Below are 21,748 nucleotides of genomic sequence, written 5' to 3' on the forward strand. Positions count from 1 at the left end.
CCAGGCCAGTCCAGCACCTTTATTTGCATTGTAGTCATAAAATTCTTTTAACGCAATTTTGAATGACGTAATATTCCTCAAAATGTCGTCATATATCCCAAAAATAGATCGACCGTACCGCAAAACACAGCTAAAGACACCGTCTGTGTGAAAAAATGACTATTAAAGGAAATTAGAGGGTCCAGCGAGCCTACACTGGCCGCCATGCTGAAAATATTGTAAAATGACCATTTGTTTCAATTAATTTGCACAAGGGTATCCAGTACTGAAGGGTTTTCAGTAGCTTTATTTACTAACTTCTGTCCAGCACTGAAGGATTTTTAGTAGCTTTAGTTACTAATTTGTATCCAGTACTGAAGGGTTTTTAGTAACTTTACTTACATAAGGGTTTTTTGATAGCTTTACTTATTAACTTGTATCCAGTATTGAAGGGTTTTTAGTCACTTTACTTACTAACTTGTATCCAGTATTGAAGGGTTTTTAGTAACTTTACTTACTAACTTGTATCCAATACTGAAGGATTTTTAGTAGCTTTATTTACTAACTTCTGTCCAGTACTGAAGGGTTTTTAGTAACTTTACTTACTAACTTGTATCCAGTACTAAAGGGTTTTTAGTGACTTTTCTTATTTAATTGTATCCCCTATTTAAGGCTATGAGTAACTTTAATTATTAACTTATATCTACAAGTGAAGAATTTTTAGTAGCTTTACATACTGAATTGTATCCATTCCAGAAGGCCTTTTAATAACTTTTGTTACAAACTTGTATTCATTGTTGAAGTATTTGAGTAACTTTAGTTACTAACCTGTAGCCACTCAAAAAGGGTTTTGAGCTGCTTTACATACTAACTTGTACTTCTTCAGCTTGACTTAGTGATTTGTGATGGTAAGATGCTTCAGTTTTACAAAGTTCTTTGTAAAATTGAGTTCAATTAATACATCTGTCATTAAAATGTTTGATTTTTTGTGCTTATTTGTTTCACATTTTTATTAACCGGATATGTAGTTTCAGTGAATTTAGGTATATCAGTAATATTTTGATATATTGATCAAAGATAACTTCTTTAACAAATCTGAATTTTGTAAGTCCTGAATTATAGTCAACATGACTTCTTTAATATGGGGTTGTTCAAATGGACAATCCTGTTCACATTCAGATGAGAGATCTTGTATATCTTCATTACAACAAAGTTGTGGTTTTAGATTGTGATCACTGAATAACTGTTTTCCAGAAAACTGCTCATCATTAAAAAAGATAAAAATCCTCATTGCTTCTTCAGACTATTCTGTCCATCCAACTAGCATGCAAGAATACAAGAAAAAACTTGAGGAAATAAAAGTAAGGTATCTGCCATAGATAGATTACCCAAGTTTAAGAATAGAAATTTTGTTGTAGTTTTTGTCTTTGCTTTATAGATTCATCACTTGTAGCTAAAATTGTTTGTCAGAAAATAAACCCTGCAAAATTACTTAGTTTAGTAAATGGGTTTATTTTATTCTTTTTTTATAGTATTTTAAATCAAACTCTGTGAAGAATTACCAAGTTGTTAAGATTAACTACTAGTTTATTTGCCTTTCAGTGGGTAGGAATGCTACATTTTTCATGTTTTGTATTGTTCTTTTAATTGTTTTAATATATAAGACTTTTTAGTGTGTTATTAGACTGTTCATTGTAAATCGAGGTCACTGGCCAAAAGAGGGTTAGAATATAGTTTGGACACAACACAGAATTTGATAACTTCAGAATGCATGTTATAAAGCACTCTTATTATGAATAGATTGTTTGTTTTCTTCACTAGCTAATATCCTGTAATTGGCCAATTCAGGCATACTATTGGCTACATGGGAACAATGTCTGAATCCAGATTTCTCAAGTATCGTTACAAAAACAAAATACCAACTTTGTTGTTAGTGCTATTTCTTAAATTTATTAATTATCATTAACAAGATCAATATCAACCTTATTATAGTGTAATTTTATTTGTTTAATAAATGTTTTTTGTTATTTTTCCATGGGTTAATATGAAATTGTTTCATATCATGCTCATTCTGCAGACTTATCAGCATGAATGATTTAAGAGATTTTACCTTATACATATATAAACTGAAAAACTATCGCATAGTTGGAACTGGACAAATAACTGAATTTATTAATAGTCAACCAATGTCATGTATTATAATTTTTAAATTGAAATTTCAATTAATTGATTAATATCACAAAAGTAATCAGTTAATCAAATTTACCATTTCTAATTATTACCTTTTTAGATTAATCCAACTATCCAAGTTTTTGTGCAAACAATTTATTAATTAAATATAATTGAGTAATGAGCCTGGTGATTAATAACTTAGTACATTCTTCTAATTGACATATCTAAATATAGATAAACTGTAGGCCTAAAACATAATATTCTAGTAGTTGATTTTTTTTCTTTTTCAGGCTTTGACAAAGCTGTCAAGATTTCAAAGACTTCTTTATATCATGGAATGCTAGTGCCAATCAAAGTTAAAAGATAAACCCATACTTAGAGCTATTGTGAACCCTTAAGAGTTTTTAAAGTGAATTTTTCATTCAAATTAAATTGTTTCAAACTGTAACTAGATTATTCAAAATATCACTAAACAATAAAATATTTTATGTCAAATATTAACAAGTCATCCATGTAAAGAAGATCAAATTGAACTTTCATTAGAACAGCTGTTTCTTTTTTTAGTTTATTCTTTTATCTAATCCTGTAAGCTCATTTCATGTTTTAAATGCAGTATTGCTTATTGTCAGATGTTTTAAATTAAAATATAACAATAATGTTTTTATTGTTTGTGAACAAAAAGCATATTGCACTATTTCTTGTAACCTTATTAGCATGATTTATTTGATGTAACATGATTTACACCCTTGAAAGGGTCTACTTAGTACTGTATGACTTAATTACACACTTATTGATGAATTAGGAAAGGAATTAACAAATGGTAAATGAGGATAGAAAAATTTTTGTTTATGGTATTTTTCATATAAGAAATATTTACCACTTTCACTACATGTTTCAAAATGTTGTGATTGCTCATTGTCAAGTCATAACATTTTGTAATATTTTATTTCCCTAAATAGAACTAAATGAGATTTAAGTGGTTATTATAATCAATGATGTCGAGAAAACCCACTTCTAGAGAAAAATTTATATGTAAAAACGGCTTGTTTGGGTAGACAAAATATTTTACATAGAGGAATGAACGTTTCCACCTTCTTCTGTCATCGTCAGGTTCACAACTTTGTTTGCTCCTCTACGTAAAATATTTTCTCAACTCAAACGAGCTGTTTTTACATATATATAAGTGGTTATTATATTGCTTTATATATAAGTGCTCACCAAATCTTTCAATTTAATCTATTAAATCTGGCTTTCTATGAAGTGTCATGATGTGAAGCAGATAAGTTGGTTTAATTTTAAACATCATTCTAAATATGTTTTTTGACATGTGCTTCTCTGAGTATTTTTTATGCATAATGTATTGTCTCAGCTGATTTAAAAATCTCATATTTTGTACAATATGTTAGGAGCTTTCTTGTAAACCAACTATTTAGTAACATTTCCTTAGATATTATATATTTTCTAAATGTTTTTACAGGACTTGTTTTGTATTTTGAAAGTAGAATTACTCTCTTCTATTGATGTAAAATTTTGAATAAACTTTTATTATGATGGATTTTGAAGTGTGATATTAAAAAACGCAAGTGCTTTCATTAAAGTAAATGTCTTGTACACAGTTTTAGTCATAAATTTCTCTTCAGTGCTTTTAATATTTAATCAAGAGAAAGATACCTAAGTATTTGAGAATTCAAATAAACTTTTGTTGCATAAACATTTTTATTCACAATATCTTTCCTTCATTATGGACATCAAAAGCTTGGAGGTATCACAACAACAAAATATCGATTATATTCTTGATTATGTAATAGTTCCTACATAAGCAGGCAGACATTGTGTCCACACGTTTAAGCAAGCACTTGTTAAAAATTTTCACCTATTCTTACATAAAGCATAAATCTTTTATTCTAATGCATCAGTAATTATTTATCTTATATTCATAATGGAAAATCAGTGTTTTTTTATGACAGAAAATATATAAATAAATACTTGAAAATATTGCACTGTTCTAATATCAGTATGAGAACGGATTTATAAAAAAAACATTTTGATAAGTATGCTGCAGTATGGTAAGAACTTAAGTATTTCAGCAATTAAACAAAACAGCTTATATAAAGATGTAACATAACCAGTTTGTTAAGATAAGGTTACCTATTTATGTAAACTATCTTGATAGAATAATTAAGCTCACCATCAGGATGTATTTAAGGCAGGTAGAAGCCAGTAAAATTGTTAATAGATAGATAGATAGATCAATGAAGACGGCCCTGTACTCTCTTTAATTTTAATATGATATTTTACCTCACAAAATAGTTTTATTTGATTGATACTGTCCTCTATTGGCATAAATTTCAATATTTCTCCTACCTCTCCTCCTTCTCCAGATGTAGTTTCCAGGTGATCAGATGTTGGTTGGAGATGCTCCAACTAAGTAAGTTTTCACATATGTTCTGGAGTTTTGTCCTTCTGTCATGGAATGGATGAAAAATGTCCAATGCCTCTAGGTTTTGGACTAAAAATGCACCCAGTGTTGCAGCTCTTTTTTTATATCGTGCTGGATGTCAATTCTCAACAGATCTGATGTTCATTGTAACTAAATGCAGCATATATATTCTCTCTTTTATGCAGTCAGATATGCTCCTACCATGGCTTGGAAGAACAATATTCAGCTCTGCCAAGTATTAGACTGGAGATTCATCTCATGGTGCTTTCTTCTTTCCTATCTTCTGTTGGATGCTGGTCAGGTGTTGGGCTAGAAATGCACACAAGTATTGATGGATTTTGGTAAACAAGCTTTCTTCCTTTCCAGTTTCTGTTTCGAGGTGAAGAAGTAGGTAATCCTCTGCTTACCACAAAACTGTTGTAAAATTCCAGATTCTACCAGGATGAAATTGAATTATCATTGTGGTCTGTTGAGCCCTAACCACCTGACACCCAGGGGTTCCATTAATCAACAATAGGTGTTATTGGATTCCTTCAGGTCTTTCTGCCTTTTATGTTTGGGGCAGCCATGAAAGAGCAAAAAGTATTCCTGGATCAGACGTAATGCCATCTGCCACTGAGGTGGGAATTTTTTAAGCTCATGGTCTCTCTTTGGGCACTTCCAAAAGTGGGATCATTTTTTCACCAGCCCTCCACAAGTTTAATGTTGGATTCTAGTTGTTTTATGAGAGGAGGTAATATATCGTATCAGAAGTTAACATTTTTTAAAATTAAAAATGCATTTCTGATAGATACTTGCCTCTTCTTACACAGCCTCACCACTTCCAGTGATGTATGATGTAGGACTTCGACCAATCTCAAAGTGATTAGCAAGTGAAAATGTGGAGAGGGCGGGTTACAATAGATATGTTATGCTCCTATTGGTGGAGAGCGACTGCATGATAATTTACGTGTGGATATGCAGAAGCTGATGGTGAGAATTGAAAATTTGTGGCGTGATAGAGAAGAACAGTGTATGTCTGTGGGCTTAAAATGCTGAAATCCGGGTATTAATGCTCGTGGTGGGCAAAGCACATGTAGCCCATTGTGGTGGTTGGTCCTTAACGCTTAAGAATGAAATAAAATAAAGCAATCAAACAAAAATGTGTCACTCCGACAGACAACGCCATCTAATAAGTACTTATGCAAACATTAAAATCTGATTTAGGCTAAACGGCAAATAAAAAATGTGCATTATAATCTTATCAAAAAATGTATAACGTCTCCCTCTTACATCTTATTGCCCTGATTTTTTACACTTGATCGCTTGCTAAGGACAGCATTCAGAGACATCGTTAAATGATGCACATCGAATTTTATATATAAGAATATATTTACTTCTCTCCTCTCTTTCTAGTTTAAAGTTTCTAATTGTTTAAGTTTTAATTACAGATATTTAATTCTATGGTGGTTATTAAAAATTAAAAAAATGAAAATAAAGAAGTCATGATAATAATATTTTATTGTGATTCAACCACAGAGAAAATTTAAATATTGGTACGTTCTATAAAACAATAAGTATCCAGTTAATGCTTGCTTCTTTATTGGAGGAAATTGTTGCCTTCGTGACTGAGGACTCCTGTTCGATATAAAATACACTTTTGAACATATCGTATTTAAAGATACTTTCCGTAGTATTGAAATAAATTTCACAGTGAATAATACAAATTTATCTTCAACGACTAACTCAGAATGGCCAGTGGAATGTCTTCAGATTTACAATGCTAGAAACAGAGTCACGACACCAATGATGAGAAGAGCACAGATAGCCAAATGTCTAGTTTTCTGTTTAATTTCAAACGGAATGAAATTCATACAACCATGAACTAACAACGAAACCTCAACTTCATATGATATAATATTTTGTATTCAGCAGCTTCGTTTGTTTATTTTAAATTTCGCGCAAAGCTACACGAGGAGTATCTGCGCTACTCGTCCCTAATTAAGCGGTGTAAGACTAGATGGAAGGCAGCTGGACATCACCACCCACCACCAATTTTTGCGCTACTCTTTTACAAACAATTAGTGGGATTGACCGTCACTTTATAACGCCCCTACGGCTGAAAGGGCAAGCATGTTTCATGTGACGGGGACTCGAACCCGCAATCCTAGGATTACAAATCGAGTGGCTTAACCACCTGGCCATGTCGAGCCCAGTACGTTCGTATGGCACACACTATGTCTACATGCCAGTGTATAAATGTGGCTTCCCTTCCTAATAGAAGAAAGTTGGTCCACATCACCCACCAACAACTTTTGAGCTACTATTTGCTAAAGAAACGTGGGGATGATTCTCATATCATAACACTTCTACGGCTGAAAAAAAGAACATGTTCGTTGACAAGATTCGAACTCATGATCCCTGCATTACGAGTAGAGTGCTCTAGTCACCAGCCCATACTAGGAAGTAATTCACATGGTATGTTTATCTAGCAACTAAACAATAAGCTATCAGTACCCGCTTCACCGTGAAAGATCAATTCCCGAATTTTAACGTTGTACGACCTTTCATTTAATTACGACTAATCATCAGTTGACTTTAAGTGGGAAATTAATAGCTAAAGAAAATAGACAATATTATTCTGAGATATCATCTCTTCATATAAAAATCATAAATATTTCCTCAATAACACCTGTGTCTCCTAGTTAGTAATATACATACCAATCAATGCATTTTAGAAATAGCCGTAATACCAAGCAAAAATGTATTTCATTCGACTGACAATAAATGACAATTTTTCTTTTGATTTGAATATTTTACGTTTACTGTGGTTTTCGTTTCGACTAACTAACTTTTGTTCACCTGAAACAACAAAATTTTGTTTATCAAATAAAAATAATAAAAACACATTTTGTAAATGTGGGTGATATACAGATAGCAGTACCGAAAAGCATATAAACAAACATATGAGTATTATACAACATTACAAAGTTCATCCAAACACGACTTCCAGTATTAAAAGCTTAATCATCTAATGTGAAATTCACAGGTACAAATGATAAAGATGTCTAAGAACCTCGTAGTGAGAGTCTATAATAATCAATACATTTTATACCAACGTGTTTTTCTTGGTATATGTGTCATAAGATCTCGGTTGCACTGCATTCATGACATCACCATAATATTATGATAAACACACAACATATCAACAGTCGAGATTACGTAACATTCATCTTCAGTAATAATTATGTTATGTTTATGCTTTACAGTGTAACCTTAAATTTTAATAGTGAAAGTCATGTAAAGGTTATTGATGTATGACTGTAATATCGATATATTTTTCTTTCCCTTTTTTTTTGACACGTCATCATACACTCACCAAATTTCACTTATTTCGTTAAGTTACCCTAAATTAAAGATAGTGTATCTTGTGCACGTAATAAATTACTTATGTGTACTGATTTTCATTACTCCTTCACTTCATACATATTATAGGAGTTGGCTCCTTAAAGACACCGATTGTATCGTGTACAAAGAATTGAGTATTCTACATGTTAAAACCACCTAATGTTCACATATTATTGACTGGTAATTTTTGTACTTTTTATATGAATATCAAATTTCTGTGAAACCGGCTAACTTCAACTGGTAATAATAACATTGTTTACGCTAGAAATGTTATTAATAAAAACAAGTACTGGTTATAAGAACCAAGCGATTGCATCTTGAGCTTCCAAGAAACACACAAATGGATTTATGATTAAGCTGATGTTAGTGATGAAGTATTACAGTTATTTTGAATGAAACAAGAAGAGAAAAGATTAAATATTTGTGAGTTGGTCACTTCTCTTTTGGTATCTTAGTGATGAACTTTTCCGTTTTTTTTTTGTCTTGTTGGGTAAAGAAACAAGCAAAAGTGAGTGAAAGTCCTTTTTTAAATTAAATTTATCGGTGATTGTTGAATTTTAATGTGAATATTTGTGTTAAGTCTTTCGAGTGTCTTGACCAGCGCTTCATATATTCCACCATATTTTTGCTAACATGCGTTTAAAAAGATGACATGTATAAAACTAACATTACTCAAAATATACTCACTTTGCAATAACTTCCAAAGAGCTGTGGGTCAGCTGTGGAACATCTTGTTCGGAAAGTGGTGTGAAAATAAGAATAAGTTATTTTGATACCAGTTTAACAGCATCAAATATATTTCACTCAGATATTGTTTTTAGATCTTTTTGTTAAACATAATAAGAAATTCAGTGAAATAACATGTTTGTTATGCTTAGTTATTACATTTCTTCTTTAAATTTTACAAATCATATGTTTTTTTTGATAAATATAAAATTACGACTTCTGAAATATTTTTCCCAGGTATAACATGAAATCTGTAGCCATAAATATCAAAAACAAAAACAGCACACACTTATACATATATATTTCAGTAATATGTTGTATCATATTTTCTAGTTCGGCTGGTTTTTGAGATTATTTGTTTAAATTAATAAGAAGCCTAGCACACTTAATAATAGCAAATTAGTTTATTTTTTCATTGCCGTTGTTTATATATATTCCCTTTGTACAATTGTAAGGCTGAGTTCACAAAAAACGTTTTCACTTTCACAGCAATTTCTAAACTGATGAATTGATTAGCTTAATCAATAATATCCTCAACCACTCATTATGTAACTGCTCTGAAATCTATTGCACCTTTCTCAAACGAATACTTCACGGCTAATTAAGGAACTAATTCCTTAACTAAATATAAATTAATGTATATGTTTAGATCTCAGTGTTCCTTGTTAGATCTTAACTTCTGCGCCATCTCTTTAACATATAAATTAAAACATAATAACACAGTTCAAAACAATAAATGTGTATGTATACATTTACAGAATCAGGTAATGTACGATTAAAAAAAATAGCACCGGTAGCATTGTGGAACAGCTTGAACTTAATCGCTTTATAAAGACTGAAGACAACATTTAGAAAGATCATTAAACGATGCACGTCGAATTTTTTTTTATCAGAATCAATCTCTTGTGCTTCTATTGTGAAATTGCCGATTGTTTAAGTTTTAATTATAGAAACTTTATTTTATTTTCGTTATTAAAAATAAAAAAGGAAAAAGAATGAAGTCTTGATAAAAATATTTTATGGCGATCCAACCACAGAGAAAATTTAAATATTAGACAAATCAATGAGAAGACGATTTGTTCCGGTACCATACGTGTAGTAGTAGTAGGGACTATAAAACAACGAGTTTTTTTTTTCTCTCTCTTCTCTTCACAATATATTATTTCAATAAGAAACGCCTAATTACACGTTATAGAAACATGCTGACCAAAGGTCTCCATATGATACGATTTTCACTGATGTTTTACCAAAATTTATTTTTTAGGCCTCATATTTGAAAAGCATCGAAAATGAAATCATGAATATTTAACAATTTCATAACTCGTTGACTTTACAAAATATTTTCTTCACTCAATAAATAGTTTCTTATTTGTCCAGAACTAATCTCATGTTATATTCTACTTTCTTTGAACATTTATGTTTTAGTTTAAAACTTCACAGAACAATATCGACTTACGAATTTTCCCTTCATATCCAGATAATGTTGTCTTCTTTACTGGAGAAAAAGTTGACGTTTTCGTAATCGAAAAATTCTACTGGATATAAATTAAACTTTAGAACTAATAATATTAGAACAAAGCGATTGTGTCTTCAACTTCCCAGAAACACACAAAATGGGTTTATGTTCAAACTGACTTCAATGATAAATTGTATTACAAGAATAAAAAACAATAAGCTGTCAATCTGCGCGATCACATCGCTATTATCTTCAATACTCGTGAAGGGCAAATCACAAACAAGAAATTATCTACCTACTGGTTTTCCCGTCAAAATAAAAGCTAGAGTAGAAGCTAATATCCTTATAAATATATGCGATTATTCGAAGCTTTTGAATGTGTTGTATTTTCGAAGATTTATCTCGTGTCGCATATAACCCGAAAGTTACTTAGATTTTCAAATGGAATGTACAAACAAATTTCACCATTTACATTTTCTGAATACATATAACGAATACTTATTTACGTTACTATGTTTATTACAGTCACGATGCTTCCCACACTCATTGAAACCAAATCATTTTTTTCTCAGATTGCACTGAGTTCCTCCCCCTTCCCTATAGTCTGGTTTTTGTTTTATTTGAAGTTAAGCACAAAGCTTCACAATGTACTATCTATGCTCTGCCCACCAAGGGTATCTGAAATCGGTTTCTATCGCTGCAAGTCTACAGAAATACCGTTGTACTACTGAGAGGCTCCATAGAGTAAAACAGTTCTAGCCACGTGAAAGATAAAGCGAGAATGTTAAACGATGTAACCAAAGAATACAAAAGTCAAAAAGTAAAATTTTATATAATAACCGAAAGTGGCCACAGGATTGTGAACTGTATCTAAAATCACACTTTAAGTTATGTTTCATCTATAGAGTAAATGATATGTTAAGAAAGAGGATTTTCACACACAAGTAAAAACAATGCGATAGACCTGGATATATCTCCTAGTTCACAATAAAGATTTTTCAAAGCATAAGATCACATGCTTCCAGTCACATCTCGAAATGAATCACTATAATTTGTTTTTATAAGAAAAATAACTGAAGAAACTGGAGACACAGTTATCACTTCTCCCTCGGCAGTTGTAATAAAGTTTTGTTTTCTTGGACTTCCTAAATTCTGGTCTTCAAAACGGAAGTACACGTGCAGTAAGAAGGAGGAGTGGATGCGGTGGAAAGTTTGTGAAGGTGTGCAGTCTAGGAATGATTTCGCTAAAAGTTCCCTATAATGCAATTAAAGGTGTGAGCAGCAATAATTTATAATAAACAGCAGAAGAAGTATTTGTAGTACAGTTGCTTTAAACCGTGTTTAAACTTTGTACCTTTTACTTACTCGCTAGAAAATAAACAGTAATTGCTACAAAATAAATTTGATTTTTTTTTTTTTTTTTTTTTGCATATTGTGTATCTAGGAAGAGGACAAAAATTAGCAATTAGCGACTCTTAATAAATACTATTTTATTATGTTTGGATTTTAAGCAAAATCTTTAAAAGAGATGTCAAACATACAAAAGTAATAAGAATTTGTCCGACAAACCTTGTATAACTGGTAAATTTCTCGTTAAATCCTTTCTCACGACAGGTCAACCTATTTCTACACATTTCCAGTTTCTTGTCACGTACTAACACTGGTGTGGTTGGAAATGGCGGCATGTCTGTAGGAGTGGGATGAGCACTTGCTACAATAACAATTATCTGTTCATTTCATGACTCGGGAGTAAAATGCACTGGTCACTGAAAAACTTTTGTCTTTTATTCTGCATTCTTACTGTTATCTTTACATTGCATGTTTACAACGTTATTTAGATCTAGCATAAAACTCCGTGCATCAAAATAAAATCATATTTAAATGTTCATTCACGCAATGTTTCAATGTTCAATGAGTTTTTATTATTTACCCTATTTTCTGCTTCAAAGTAAAGTAATGACCACTAATTTTTCGTGTTTCATCAAAAACTGCAATCACTTTTAGAGTGATTGAAATGAAGCTCTTCACTGTAGTAATTGCGGCAGTATAAACATATTGAATTGTTACATACGATTAAGTTTATTTGACTATTAATCACGCACGATACTAGGTCTCCCAATTTAATCAGAATATCTTTCATTACAAATGTCCCAAGAAACATTATAGATTCTATCTTCCCTCATTTATTTATTTTTTCTTTTCTAAAGAAAATACTCTGGAAGCAGTGTGCAGATGCCACTTGAATGAGCGTTCTGGCTTTTCTATTATAAGTGTAGGCAAACCCAATTCTCTCGAATCAATTTTAATGATATTGTTCATTTGAAGACTGACAAACGGTATTTAGAATGCAGCATCCTATTCTTGTATCCTGTCTTTTGCTTTCTTTCTGCTCTTGTTTGACATGAATGGTAAAACGTTTTTTAACCAATCTTGCAAGATACCTACATTTCACAACCTCCTTTATATACGCTACATCGTTAGAGTTATTACAAATGCGTGAATACCTCATTACTTTGCTAAAAACTCACACCTTTTACTGATGAGAGAGGTAGAATAGAAACAGTGTCCTCTGTATATATATATATTACCAACCGCCTTACCATTCAATGTAGCCATAAAAGTGTCTACAAAGTTTGAACGTGCACTGAGTAAAGAGCATATTCTATTGTAAAACTTATGGTTATCTCGTTTAGAATATGATGAAAGCGAATTACACTGTTTGTACAATTAATTACTCCAAATCCTATAATTACATGCATACAGGGGTATAGGAAACTGTTCACCAGAGACTGTCCAGTTCATAATTTCCTTAGTTTTAATAGCATACATGAAATTACAGCATAAGGAAATGAGCAATTTTTACTGTTTCTCTTTAGTAAACAGTGTTTACACTTCAGTGTGCCCAATGTTGGCTCAACACTTGTAATGTTGATTCAAAAATTGACAGAGATTTATCATTCCCTTCCATATGATTCTTCTTTTCTGAACAGTTGATTGGATTGTTTATTGAAATTACGTATTTCTCTGCATATTAACACGTGTAATAAGTAATATTTTGAAACTTTTTGTTAACAGACATTGTAAGCTTTGTGTAACACATGCCTCCATCCACTTTTCAATCAGTACCAGTAAAAATGCTTAAAACCTAGAAAAAGCAGAAGAATGAATAACATTTAATCCATAACCCAAGAGCTTCAAGATTCCTATGGTAAGTCCGGAACCCCACCTTAATGTTTTTGTCTCTAGCGTATATTACCTCATTTCGCTCGGTCAAAAACATGTTGTCTCCCACTTTTAATTTGCCTCCTACACGTCTGTGATACCTAGAAAACTACTGGCTGAATAACCCTGTTTCACTCAGGTTACTTGGTTGATTTATGGTGGATGACAATGTCAGTCTCTATATTTGGAACATTTTTAGCATAAAAGTAGAACCTATATAGTTCTTTTGCTCCTTTACACAATGTAGTTTACTTAAAACGTATCTTTCACTCTTAGTTTTCCTCCAATTTTAATCTTAAATAAGAAAAACGAATAAAAACTTCTTCAATTAACAGATCTTCTGAAGTAGGAATCAACAAGTTTATTTTTTGTTTTTTTAGTTTATACATTTTATTTGATACTTTCAAAACCTCTTAATAACAATATTAGATGAAAAATTATTGCTAAGCAGTGTAATATAAACACTATGTCTGAATGCATTGTTATTAAAATGGATTGGCTTTTCCACATATTAATAGTTGTTGTGTAAGGAACAATTTCATTCCTATGTGTTTCTTTGTTTTTGCTAAATTTTACTATTTAAAAGTTGCGCACGTATCTATTCCTCTTCGATTTATATTTATAATTTCTAAAATAAAATATCACTTCTTTTGTATGTACGTTTTCACGAGCTTGCCTCATTAGAAAGTTATGCACACGCATGTGCGAATTCTTGTTGATAAGTGACAATACTCAAATGCAGACCCTCGGGGTTCGCTTAGTATTGATGAGAACTTTCAGGTTTCCAGATTCTTTCCTCATAGAGATATGACGGTCACATTTCTTTTCTATATAGTTTTTAGCATGAAAAGATACGCACATTCAAGAAGACAAGTAATAATATACTGATGCAAACTCTTAGGGTTCACTTATAATAGGTGCAAAATTTCAAGTTTATAGATTCTTTCGTCGTGGAGCTATGGCGGTAAATGATGGATTTTTTGCTAGCTTACTTCATTAAGAAGATGCGCACCCACATGAATAAATAAAATCCAGTTCTACACCTTCAGAGAAAGATTCAGACGTTTAGGTTTTTTCTCTTTCGAATTTCGGTAGTCACACTTTTTTCTATGCGTTATTTTCTTAACTGTTTATAATAATGCGCTCAGGTGCAGATCTTCTTAGTATGGGTGCAAAATTTCAAATTTCTAAGCTCTTAACTTCTACGGACTGTGCGGTCAGATATTCTTTTCTTCGTGCTTTTATTCTAACTTGCTTTATAAACAGAAGTGCACGCACGTGGATAAGTAATAATACTTAGGTGCATATTCACAGGGCTAACTTGGTATGTTTGTTTATTTTTGAAATTCGTGCAAAGCTACACGAGGGCTATCTGCGCTAGCCGTCCCTAATTTAGCAGTTTAAGACTAGAGGGAAGGCAGCTAGTCATCACCACCCACCGCCAACTCTTGGGCTACTCATTTACCAAAGAATAGTGGGATTGACCTACACATTATAACGTCCTCACGACTAAGTGTGACGGTCATTCGAACCTGCCACCCTGATAATACGAGTCGAGTGCGTTAACCACCTGACCAATTTTAAGTTTATAACTTCCCTTCTTTTGAAGTAATGGCGGTAACACACAGACCTTTTATTGAAATGTTAATTATTAGATTCACATTGAAAAATAATAAAATTAGTATTATTGACAAATACAGTAGCATTTGCTATTTAAAGTTCAATTTTCTTTCTCGATTTATTTTTGTTTTATGTAATTTTTTTATGAATTAAGTTGAGTATCATTAGTATTAAAGGTATTATTTTAAACATCCAAATCTCATAGAATGCAATTTATTCCCTGAAATAATTTATATATGAATTGGAAACACATTATAGCGCAAATTAATTATTAGGATTGATAAGAAAAACACTTTAATGTTTTAAACTTGTCCTTAACTTCTCCAAGGCTATAGCATCACTTCCTCAGTCGGACAGTGATAAATCTTCGGATTTATAAAGCTAAAATAACGGGTTGGATTTTCCTCGGTGTACATCGCACATAGCTCATGTGGCTTTGATATAAGAAAACACATACACAAGCAAAATATAACACCATCATCGGTTCCCACTAAATTTAATATCTACTTTGGATAAAACGAGAAATGTGTCATTTTAACACAAAAGGTTAATTTCTGAGGGAAGAGGCATAAACATATATATAGACACACGCGTATATAAGACTATTAGTATTCTACAATGCATAAATTTATCTGATTATTATTAAATTAATTATATTACAAAGATATTTTTTGAAAAAACTTAGCACTTTCATAAAGTAATTTAAACCTAACCAGATTTAGGCTTCACATTAATTTGGCTAAGAGTGGTAATAACGAATTTCGTCACAAAACAAGAAAATTTAAAATTTTCTTACCTGATATAATTGAATTATTATTTAAATGTTTGAAAATATTTTAAGATTATAAAGTGTAAAAGTCTAAAATTATATTTTTGTAAGTTAGTTCATAACTGTTTCTGCTGTTTAGAAATGTTATAATTTCAAGTCGATTGGTGGTAACATTGATCAAAATTTGACCAGTGTTTTTACAATGTATTATAACAACTATCTTTTCTTTCCAAAACCATGCACAAAAGTTACTGCTATAGTTTATTCAAACAAGTTATTTTCTGCAGCATACTATTTTTACAAACAATGGAAAGTAAAAATTCTTGGAATACCATTAAGGAAGTGAAGTTTATATCAATAACATTGGCAGATAGCAACAGGGTTGTTTCAATCTATCACAGTCAACTATAACCAGTATCATAAACAATATGAGACAACAGTTTTCCACAGATTCTGTTCATGAACCAACTGGAATAAGGTCAGGTACTTCTAATTCTGTTCCAAACATAATTTCTGAGCGAAGTACCTTAAAATTCAACGAATGGTCAGCAGAGATAAATCCAGACTTTGAAGATAAGGAAATAGAACTCCTTGGAAAATGTTTCAGATTGTCATTTTCAAAATTAATCACTGCATCTAGAAACTTCCTAAACAACATTGGGCACCATATTGCATCAGATCTGAACCTTTTAATTGGGTGTTCAAAAACCATCCCATTGAGCTCTTTTGGATGTGAAAGGCTTCAGCATTATCAACCTCATAATAATGGAAAAAAATTATAGGTTGTAAGTTAACCATGTGATAAATCTCATATTCTTTAAACTTCAGTCTATGACAGAAAACTAGAAACCAGACAACAGTGTATGCAATGTCTTGTCATTACAATTTATAGCTAATATTTCTGAAACGTTTTAATACATAGAAAATGTGATAAATACAAACAATATTAACACTCTTAAAACATATTCCCCACTTTATTAAATGCTACACCACTGCTCAGTGATTTGTTTACTGACTTGCAATGCTAAAATGTAGTTTCATTTCCTGCAGTAGACAGAGTGCCTAAAACCCATTGTTTATCTCTGCACTAAGACTAATAAACACTAATAAAGTTTGTTCACAAACTTATAATGTGAATCATGTGATTTCACTGTTATCTCCTCATGATTATTTGCAGTCCTTTAATCAAATTTGCATCTTAAAATAGTGATATGACACTTTGCACACAAATTGTTATGCACATGAATTTTAAAAACATGATTAGATACCAACCAGCTATCTTCTGCCAAGTAAACCAAAATATCTTTTCCAGATTCCTCCACAAATTCCTCAGTCTTCTTCATAGTTAAAAGAGGCTTATTCTTGACAGAATGAAGTTTCTTCTGTTGCCTTCCATATAATCTATGTTTTTGATAACATTTTTCAGATAGTTTGGTAGAAAAGTTTCATGCATAATTTCAAGGAATGTTAGACATATGTTAAGATGTCAGACCCTTGTCAATGTTAATGAATTGCAATTTGGACGAAAATAATCATAAACTGGAAAACATTATATCATAAACAAATGTTTTAGCTGTAATAGCACTTTAATATGAATGATAAGGAGTGCATAACAGTACACTATTCACTTGTTAACACGATTCACTTAAGCTTGTTCTTTGAAATCACAATAAATTAGATTGTGTTGCCCAGTTTCACATATATTTCTATAACCCAAATGTATATAAACCATCACCTATAAAAATACTGAAACTATGTTTATTACTTTTATGGAAAGAACATCAGAGTTCTTAAAATATAGTAATTTACTATTTTACAAAGTTTATTACCTTTCTATTTTCCCAGTACAGGATGTAATGTGAAAAGCAGGATTATTTTCTTTAATAAAGATTGATTGTTGTTTTAAAATTTCAAGCACATTACTTATTAAAACAATATTTGTCGTTCTTTGATTTGTTTATTTATTAAGACTTTTCTGCATCTTAAGACTATATTCCCAATATATCAAATTCACTTTTAAATATGAAAAAATAAAGTTGTAGCTATGTTATTGTCAGTCACTCAATGTTAATTTTTATAAAAATTTATAAAATCTAGCCTAAAAATAAATGGCCATTACTCTAGCAAATATCATTAAATCACTGTCTTGATGCCCACAGCTGTCAGAGCACAAATAGCCCATTCTGTAGCCTTGGGCTCAACAGCAGACAAACAAACTGTTTTGACTTAGCTATTGAAATTTGAGAAACAAAAAAAACATGCTGTAGTAATGCTGTTTAATAATATATGAAAAAATTATAAAATCTTATTTTTGTTTTTCCAAAGGTACACAGCTAATAGACCCAAAGTGAAAAGAAAAAAAATATAGGTTCATAATATTACATGACCAGAAACTTTTCATCTCCAAATTTTCACCATTGAAGATTAGAAATGCTTTAGTTTGGACTGCCAATAAAAGTGCCTACTCTCAAACACGGAGCAAATTAGCAATCATATCATTTTAACACATACATGAAAATTAAGCTAAAATATATTGCCTCCATATGCATTAGTCAATATAATTTGAAATAAAAAATAAATTATTTCTACATTAGTTTACTAGCATTAGATACTTTTCATCTAAATATTTATGTTAAAAAAGCCATTCAGTAAAATAATATATTTAAATGTGGTCGCCATTGTGTTGTAAATCATAAACTGACCAAAGAAATTAAATTTATATTTCAGTACACCCCTTCATTATCTAGTGTATAAAGCATTTGTTTTAAGTATTGTGATTTTTATGAGTTTTAAATCTTTATTAATACAAAGTCAGAGGCAGATACTATACAAATGTAAATAAATAGTTTATTTTATAAATAAAACTTCTCTCTCCCTTCTTTTACTAATTCATGAAATAGTGTTTAAAAGGACTACACCACATCATGATCTGGACCTTCACCCAATCCAATTTGTACAAAGTTACAACAGAATGAGTTCTTGTATACAAAACATAAACTGCAAAAACATTGATTGATTGATTTAGTGTTTTATGGCACAAAGCAGCGAGGCTATCTGTGCCAGACATTCGGTAAAAATGTAAAAATAAAAAAAATAAAAAAATAAATAAATAAATGTAGTAATAGACATAGATGGAAATGAAGGTAAAACAAAAAAGTATAAAACCAATGTTGACACCTAGTCTACAATGTTAAGATAGAAGGCAGAGTATAAGAAGTTGTAAGGTATTTACTCTAGCAAAAAGGTAATGATCATAACCCGTCAGGAAGACTAACAGGTAAGTTCAAGAACCACCGTCAGTCACCTGAAGTTGGTCTTTCCAGTCCTGGTTCCGGGTTATGTGTCAAAGCAACCAGTATCAAAATGTAAAAGAATAGAAGTTTTAAAAGATACATAGCAAAATTGTAACAATGAGTAGCCAAATGCCCAGTAAAAAGATAAAGTCAAGTAAATGGAGTAAAATTTGTAAAAGTAAATGAAGGTAAAAACAAAACAGCAATTAAAACAGAAAATGGTGTAAAAACCAATGGTGACATCCAGTCTTCAAAGTTGTAAAATATTTACTCTAGCAAAATGGTAATGATCATAACCCGCCAGGAAGACTAACAGGTAAGTTCAAGAACCACCGTCAATCACCTGAAGTTGGCCTTTTCAGTCCTGGTTCCGGGTTATGTGTCATAGCAGCTATTATCAAAATGTAAAAGAATAAAAGTTTTAAAAGACACTCCACAAAATCGTAATAATGAGTAGCCAAATGTCCAGTAAAAAGATAAAAGTCAAGTAAATGGAGTAAAATTTGTAAAAGTAATTGAAGATAAAAGCAAAACGGCAATTAAAACAGAAAATGGCGTAAAAACCAATGTTGACATCCAGTCAACAAAGTTGTAAAGAACTACCTGTAGCAGAATGGTAATGATCATAACCCACCAGGAAGACTAACAGGTAAGTATAAAAACCACTGTCAGTCACCTGAAGTTGGTCTTTCCAGTCCTGGTTCCGGGTTATGAGTCAATATGACCAGTACTAAAAAGTTAAGTAGTAAAAGTGTAAAATGATATGCAGCAAAAGTATAATAACAACTCGCCTGGACGACTAACGAGTAGTTCAAACGGATAGTTCAAACAGTAGCTTCAAACTTCATTAGTCAAATGAAGTTGGCCTTTCCAGTCCTGGTGTCGAGTTATTTAATGTTCTGGCCATTGTCCAATGTCAAATTGAAGGAGAGAGATTAAAACTGTAAAAAAGGAACCACAATTAAAAAGGTGTAATGAATAAATATGCAACACTTAAATGAGATTAACAAGATTAATGGCCATTAAAAACATTATCAAGGTGGACAAAGTCACCATCACCAATAACTCTGTCCAATGTTACAGACTGACCCTGGGAAAAAATATGTTTAAAATATTGCCGTCGTTGAGAATTGTAACAATGGCAAGAAAGTAAAACGTGGCTGATAGTGATTTGAGTGTTACACAAACTACACATTGGTGCATCAGTTCCAGATAAAAGAAAATGAGGAGTTAAAAAACTGTGACCAATGCGTAGCCTAGTGAGAACAACTTCCTCCTTCCGAACTTTACGGAAGCTAGATGGCCAAAGTCCAATTTTGGGTTTGATTTGAAAAAGTTTGTTGTCACGTTGCTCACTCCAAGTGGACTGCCAGCTAGCACGAAGCCGAGCCTTTAAGACAACACCATAGTCCATGTATGGAATAGGCATAGGAGTGATGATGCTGAAGCAGACATATTTAGCTGCCATGTCTGCAAGCTCGTTCCCGCGAATACCAACATGGCCTGGTATCCAGAAAAACTGGATTGAAGTAGCTGCTAATGAGAAATGGGCCAGTCAGTTTCGAATATCAGTGAGAATAGGATGTGAGCTAACGTGTAGCGATTCCAAGGCAAGTATAGAACTAAACGAATCAGTATAAATAGTGCAGTTGGAGTACTGCTCAGCTGCAATATGATCCAGGGCAAGAGATATGGCATACAGTTCAACAGTGAACACAGAAGCTGTAGAAGGGATTCTGTGCGCAACTACTGACCCATAGCAAACCATAGCAGAGCCCACTGAATTACCTGATTTGGAACCATCTGTATAAATGGGAACTGAATGATTGTTTGAAAGATATTCATTGAATAAAAGACGGTACTTCCAATCTGGAGTATCTGCCTTTTTAGGTGACTGAAAGAAAGGTCACATTTGGGGCTGTAATAAGCCATGGTGGGATGGGCCAACCTGTGGAATCTGCAATGTTATCCAAGGACAGACCCAATTCATCCAATTGCGCCGGATGCGAAGGCCAAACGGAGCAATGACAGATAGTCTGTTCTGAAAAGTACTGCCCACCGAGGAAGGAAAACACATTTCCAGGTGGGATGCTTTGGTAAGGAATGAAGTTTCAAGTATATTGTAAAAATAGTTGCAAACGGCGAAGGTGTAGAGAAGGTTCATGAGATTCAATGTATATACTTTGAACTGGAGAGATACTGGAAAGCCCCAGTGCAGAGTCGAAGTCCTTGGTGATGAATGGGGTCCAGCATCTTTAAGGCGAGGGTCTGGCAGAGCCATAGACCATTGATCCATAATCAAGTTTCGATCTAATAAGAGCGATATACCTTTAACATTGAACAGCGATCTGCCCCCAACTGGTAGAAGAGAGAACACAGAGGATGTTCAGTGCTCTTGTGCATTTGACCAAGTTGCTTTAAGTGTGGTATAAAGGTCAGTTTACGATCAAAGATAAGCCCCAAGAACTTGGTCTCGGGACCACTGGCAGCAAAACTTCACCGATATGAAGTTCAGGATCAGGGTGAATACCCCGTCGACGGCAAAAGTGCATGCATACAGTTTTGGAGAGAGAGAGAAATTAAAGCCGTTCGCCAGAGTCCACTTCCGTACACAATTGAGGGCGATTTGTAGTTGCCGCTCAATATATCTCATGTTTGACGACTGACATGAGATGTGAAAGTCG

The 21,748-nt window shown here is 32.3% G+C and overlaps 2 protein-coding genes across 28 annotated transcripts in view; one reads left to right on the forward strand and one right to left on the reverse strand.

The window, feature by feature from the left end:
- LOC143244637 (F-box only protein 41-like) overlaps window positions 1-3,706 on the forward strand; it is a 52,638-nt gene extending 48,932 nt beyond the window's left edge. For all 9 annotated transcript variants that reach the window (XM_076489671.1, XM_076489673.1, XM_076489680.1 and 6 more), the window contains 2 exons: window positions 1,234-1,340; window positions 2,442-3,706. In XM_076489671.1, the coding sequence (XP_076345786.1) occupies window positions 1,234-1,340; window positions 2,442-2,495 (161 nt within the window). In that variant the 3' untranslated portion in view covers window positions 2,496-3,706. The remainder of the gene's footprint in view (window positions 1-1,233; window positions 1,341-2,441) is intronic.
- LOC143244639 (uncharacterized) overlaps window positions 1-21,748 on the reverse strand; it is a 51,060-nt gene that overhangs the window by 16,826 nt on the left and 12,486 nt on the right. For 2 of the 19 annotated variants that reach the window (XM_076489683.1, XM_076489682.1), the window contains exons 3-4: window positions 11,730-11,871; window positions 8,666-8,708 (exon numbers count right to left, since the gene is read on the reverse strand). In XM_076489683.1, the coding sequence (XP_076345798.1) occupies window positions 8,666-8,708; window positions 11,730-11,871 (185 nt within the window). The other 17 variants (XR_013025263.1, XR_013025262.1, XR_013025254.1 and 14 more) reach the window with 16 other exon arrangements.

Source organism: Tachypleus tridentatus, chromosome 2 (assembly GCF_004210375.1).
Source record: "Tachypleus tridentatus isolate NWPU-2018 chromosome 2, ASM421037v1, whole genome shotgun sequence".
Taxonomy (NCBI): domain Eukaryota; kingdom Metazoa; phylum Arthropoda; class Merostomata; order Xiphosura; family Limulidae; genus Tachypleus; species Tachypleus tridentatus.